The following is a 5420-nucleotide window of genomic DNA, read 5'->3' as shown; positions in this document are numbered from 1 at the left end:
CTCCTGGGTTCAAGTGATTCCCCTGTCTCAGACTCCCGAGTAGCTTGGATTACAGGTGTGCACCACCATGCCAGGCTAATTTTTGCATTTTTAGTAGAGATGGAGTTTCACCATGTTGGCCAGGCTGGTCTCGAACTCCTGGCCTCAAGTGATCCTCCTGTCTCGGCCTCCCAAAGTGCTGGGATTACAGGCATAAGCCACTGCGCCAGCCCCGCTTCTTGCCAGCAACTCAGACCAGGAAGCCTCGGATGGCAGCTATGAAGTCCTGTGGGCGGTCAGCATGGATCCAGTGGCCAGCGTTAGGCACCGTCTGCATCTGGGCCCGAGGGAAGAGCCGCATAATCTCAGGGTGGTGGCTGGGACTGTGCGTTGCAGCAAAGACCATCAAGAAGGGGTGAACATGGGAGAAGGAGGAGAGAAAGAGACAAGCGGAAGCAGAGTGGGGAGAAATGGACAGGGCTGTGTGAGCCCACATGTCTGGTGGTATTTCTGGTCTCTCAGCCACCCCCTTTCCACACCCAAGGCCTCCCCTGGTAGGGTCCCCAGACTGGGGGCTGGGTGAATAAAGCATGCCCCTCCCACTACCCAGGCTGGCTTACTGCACGAATTGGGAGTTTCCACCACAGAGAAAGAGCGTTGGCCCAAGGTAAGACTCCTGCCTCTGTGGGAAGGCCAAGATCTTGTCTAGGTGCTGGGTCAGGGCATTCAAGTTCACCCTCCACACGAAGCGCCCATCTACCTCCACCAGGTTAGTGAGCAGGAACTGCCGCACGGCCATGTCCTGTGGGGGTCCAGTAATTGGGGGGGGTCCTTGTGTGGTCTGGGGGTACCACTCTTCCCTTGACAGGTCCCGGGTCTACAATACCATGTGTTGTGGGGGGGCTTGGGTGTATCACCTGGACGACAGAACTAAGCTGTTCATCAGCCAGTTTTCGGGCATGGGAGCGGGGCAGCTCATCTGGGATGTTGATGGTCCTCATGGCTGTCACATAGGTTGCAAAGTTGGAGATGCCTGTGGTTTCCACTGGGCTGATATCTACAGCAATCAGGCGTTCCACCAGATCTGGCTGTGGGAGAGAACTGAACTGGGATCAGTCTTAGGGCAGACACAGTGAGTCTCAGGCACAGCTCCTGGAGCCTGAACTTGATCATCCAAGGCTCGTTTGAGTGCCCGGTTGGCTGTGGGGAACCCAGGGTATATATTGAACAGGGGCAGCTCACCCTCTGTAGTGCCAGCAGCATGGCTGTCTTCCCTCCCATGCTGTGGCCAACGATGACACAGGGTGCCAGGCCCAGCTGGGGCAGGAGGTCCTGCAGGTCTTGGCTCATGATCTCATAGCTCATGTCCGGGCTGTGGGGGCTGTCACCATGGTTACGAGCATCCACCGTCAGCACCTGGGGAGAGGGGTGAGACGGGGCTGCATTGGTATCCACATTCTAGGGGTAGAGAGCAAAAGGCCGCATAGGGACAGCAGGTCGAGGGGTATGAAGATACACCCTCCAGATGGTGGGAGGGCCCAGTTTCCACACCTAGGAGGTCCAGATGAAGAACCTGGGGCCACTCTGCCAAAGAATAGCAGGCCCCAGGGTTGTGACCACATCTTTGAAGGGCTGGCCTGGCTGGGTGGCCATTCTGGAGAATGCTAGGGGGGAGACTCCAAGAAATTTCCAACAGTCGTTGCACAGAAGAATGGGCTGCCATAAGAGGTGGTGAGCTCCTGTCATCCCTGGTGAACAAGCAGGGGCTGGCTCCTTCATGGGAAGGGTGCAGGCGCCTAGGCATTGGCTAGCGCCGACGGAGATCTACAACATGAATTAATGAAGATGGCAACGTGAGGGAATGAATGGGGTTGCCATTCAGGGCTACACTGCATGATGGATCCGGAAGTGAGCGTGAGAAGCGGGCCCCGCCCCGCCTCCTTCCAGGCCCCGCCCACTCCCGCCCCTCCCCACAGGAGCCCCGCCCACTCGGAAGCGTACCCTCCGGCCTGTCTGCTGGGCCAAGGCCTTAGCGATGGAGTTGAAGTTAGTTTTGCTGCCGAAAAGCCCGTGCAGAAACACGACGGCTGGGAGGGCTGCCTCCCCGTCCAGAAGCCTGTAGGACAGCGGCAGCGGCCTGGCGGGGCAAGGATCGGGGGCTGAGCTGGCGGAGCGGCGGGGGGGGCGGGTAGGAGAGGGAGAGAAGGGCTTTGCGGGAGAGGCCTGGGAGGGGGCGGGCCCAAGGGGAGGAGGTGGGGCCTTTGGGGCCCGGCGGGAAGGCGGGAAAAGGAGGACAGAGGATGCCTCCGGCTCGGTGCCCTTGACTGACCTCGGCTCGGCGCCCCCTCGGCCTCCGCTGCTGCTGGGTGCGACGGGCACCCTCGTGAAGCTAGGACTGGAGAAGCCGAGCCCCCCATGGGGGAGCCTCCAGGCTCGGGTCCAGCGGAGCATGGTTGCAAGCCGGTGTCCGGCGTGCACTTCGTGGGGTTAGTCCTGCCCACGCTCCTCCTCCCGCCCAAGCTCGGAACCCCGCCCAGTTCCGGCTGGAGCCCCGCCCTCTTCCCGCCCTCATCGCGGGATTCCCCGCCCTCGATCTCGTTTCCTTACGTAATCCCCGAGAACAGTCTGGCCCCGCCTCCAGTCCCGCCCCTTACGCCATTACGTAATTCCCGCAGCCCTGGCGCCCGTCGCCCTGAGCGCCGCACCTGGCCACGCCCTAGGCGGGCCACCCAAGGCGCTTGCCCCGCCCCTCGCGAAGCCCCGCCCCTCGCGAAGCCCCGCCCCTCTGGGCTGCGGCTTGGGGCTCGCTTCCGGCCCTGCACCTGCCCTCACTCACTGACCTGGGTGGCTGCCATCCTTTCTGTGCCGGCGGCGCTGGAGGGCGGCGCCAGGGTGGCTCTGGGCGGCGGAGCGCCAGCGTGGTGGCGCCGTGCTCCACTGCTGGGGGCCGGGGCAGTACTTCCATCCTGGAGTCATCGATCTAGAAAGAGCTCGGGGGCACTCTAGAGCTCTCCCCCAACCCCCTCTGTCCCCTTTACATTTGGGGAAGCCTCCCCGAGTCTGATCCCACCTGCTTTTCCGCCCACAACCCCCCATTCTCGTACTCTCCTATCACACATCCTGCCTTTAGGTCTTCACGCCCTACCTCCTCCCTGCTGGGGTGCTGTCTTCCAGATAGCCAGTTGCCCGGTCCTATACATGTTTTGAGGGAGGGTCTCACCCTCGCCCAGGCCAGAGTGCAATGGCGCAATCGTAGCTCACTGCAGCCTCGATCTCTTCGCACAAGCTATCCTCCTGCCTTTACCTCCTGAGTATCTGGGACTACACGCACACAGACTAAAGTTTTTGTTTTTTTTTTTTTTTAACAGAATCATTGTTAAAAAATTTTTTTTAGGCCGGGAGAGGTGGCTCACACCTGTAATCCCTGCACTTTGGGAGGCCGAGGCAGGTGGATCACTTGAGGCCAGGAGTTTGAGACCACCCTGACAACATGGTGAAACCCAGTCTCTCCTAAAAATACAAAAATTACCCGGGTGTGGTTGTGGGCTTCTGTAATCCCAGCTACTCAGGAGGCTAAGGCAGGAGAATCGTTTGAACTCAGGAGGCAGAGGTTTCAGTGAGCCGAAATCTCACCATTACACTCCAGCCGCTGGACGGAAAGACACTCCGTCTCAAAAAAGAAAAAAAAAATCCCCAGGCGTGGTGGCATGGCCTAGCCCCAGCTACTCGGGAGGGTGAGGCAGGAGAATCTCCTGAACCTGAGGAGATGGAGATTGCAGTGAGCCTGTAGCAGGAAAGGCCGCAAAACAAACCTCTTGAACACCAAGCTAGGGGGAAGGGCTCTTTGAAGCTTAAGAGGATTAAGGGTCTCCTTCCTCAAGCTGAGATCTTGCCACTGCACTCCTGTCTCAGTGACAGAGAGAGACTCCATCTCAAAAAAAAATTTTTTTTTTTTTTTTTTTAAATAGAGTCAGGGTATCGCTATGTTGTAGGCTGGTCTTGAACTCCTGGGCTCAAAGTGCTGAGATTACAGGCCTGAACCACCACACCTGGCCCAACAAAATTTTTTTGAGAGAAGGGGTCTTGCTAACCTGACTCAAGCTGGTCTCCAGCTCCTGGCCTCCAGCGACCCTTCAGTCTCAGGTATATGGGTTGTTTTTTCGTTTTGTTGTGTTTTGTTTTTTTGAGACTGAGATTTGCTCTTGTTGCCCAGGCTGGAGTGAAATGGTGCAATCACGGCTCACCTCGACCTTCACCTCCCAGGTTCAAGTGATTCTCCTGACTCAGCCCAATGAGTAGCTGGGATTACAGGCATGCACCACCACACCCAGCTAATTTTGTACTTTTAGTAGAGATGGGGTTTCTCCATATCGGTCAGTTTGGTCTGGAACTACCGACCTCAGGTGTTCTGCCTGCCCACCTCAGCCTCCCAAAGTGCTGGGATTACAGGCGTGAGCCACCACACCTGGTTTTTTTGTTTTTTTTTTTGAGCCTGCATCACCCAGGCTAGAGTGCAGTGGCAAAATCACAGCTCACTGCAACCTCTTCCTCCCAGCCCCAAGCAATCCTCCTGCCTCTGCTTCCCGAGTAGCTGGGACCACAGATGTGCACCACCATGTCTGGCTATTTTTTTTCTATTTTTGTAGAGATAGGGTCTTGCTATGTTCCAGGCATAGTAAGGGGATAGCTTCAGGCTGGTCTGGAACTCCCAGACTCAAGTGATCCTGCCGCTTCAGCACCCTGGGCAGATGGAACCACAGGTGTGTGCCATCATGCCCGGCCTCACTACTGGTCTTTTAAGGCTCCTCCTCAAGCCTTCCCAGATTTCTTGAGTTAAAACTAATCTCTTCCACCCTCTGTTCTCAAAGCATTTCTCAGAGGCTACTGTGTGGTGTTACAGAGGCGGCCCTCCCGGCGTGTGTCCACAACGGGAGCTACTTCTTGTTCACCTGGTGCAAAGTGGTGACAGTCATCGAGAGCTTCAGGGTGCTGGTAAATGCTTAGGTGAAAGTTTTGCGGGTGGCTGGGGGCCCTCCCCGAGATGACACCCAGTCTGACACTGGCCCCTCCCCCACCTCCTTAGGGATCCACAGGATGAGTCCTAATGTTTTTTTTTTTTTTTGACGCAGTTTTGCTCTGTTGCCAGGCTGGAGTGCAGTGGCATGATTTCCATGCACAGCAGCCTCCACCTCCCAGGTTCAAGCGATTCTCCTGCCTCAGCCTCCTGAGTAGCTGGGACTACAGGCGCGCACCACCACGCCCAGCTAATTTTTGTATTTTTAGTAGAGACGGTGTTTCACCATGTTAGCCAGGATGGTCTCGATTTCTTGACCTCGTGATCTGCCCGCCTCGGCCTCCCAAAGTGCTGGGATCACAGGCGTGAGCCACCGTGCCCGGCCTAACTTTTTTTTTTTTATTTATTATTATTATTATTTTTGAGA

General features: G+C 56.9%; 1 protein-coding gene across 2 annotated transcripts; it reads right to left on the bottom strand.

The window, feature by feature from the left end:
- Positions 1 to 70: 70 nt before the first annotated feature.
- ABHD11 (abhydrolase domain containing 11) lies at positions 71 to 2526 on the bottom strand. 2 transcript variants are annotated; one of them, XM_017533415.2, is made up of 6 exons: positions 2309 to 2524; positions 1981 to 2116; positions 1222 to 1395; positions 897 to 1067; positions 600 to 781; positions 71 to 362 (listed from the first exon to the last, which is right to left on the bottom strand). In XM_017533415.2, exons 1-6 carry the CDS (start codon positions 2428 to 2430, stop codon positions 230 to 232), a joined length of 918 nt encoding a protein of 305 aa, XP_017388904.1. In that variant the 5' UTR covers positions 2431 to 2524; the 3' UTR covers positions 71 to 229. The 2 variants fall into 2 exon arrangements, with proteins under 2 accessions (XP_017388904.1, XP_037596181.1); XM_037740253.1 differs by lacking the exon at positions 600 to 781 and having other exon boundaries at positions 210 to 362; positions 2309 to 2526.
- Positions 2527 to 5420: the final 2894 nt, after the last annotated feature.

The sequence above is a fragment of the Cebus imitator genome, unplaced genomic scaffold, assembly GCF_001604975.1.
Source record: "Cebus imitator isolate Cc_AM_T3 unplaced genomic scaffold, Cebus_imitator-1.0 Scaffold82, whole genome shotgun sequence".
NCBI lineage: Eukaryota > Metazoa > Chordata > Mammalia > Primates > Cebidae > Cebus > Cebus imitator.
This window is presented reverse-complemented; position numbering and strand designations above follow the sequence as displayed.

Coding starts and splice junctions, on each gene's coding strand:
- ABHD11 (XM_017533415.2), bottom strand. CDS start 2,430: ATGCTCCGCTGGACCCGAGCCTGGAGGCTCCCCCATGGGGGGCTCGGC. Junction 1,396..1,980: donor CCCAGCAGACAGGCCGGAGG/GTACGCTTCCGA, acceptor CCCTCTCCCCAG/GTGCTGACGGTGGATGCTCG. Junction 1,068..1,221: donor TGCTGCTGGCACTACAGAGG/GTGAGCTGCCCC, acceptor TCTCTCCCACAG/CCAGATCTGGTGGAACGCCT.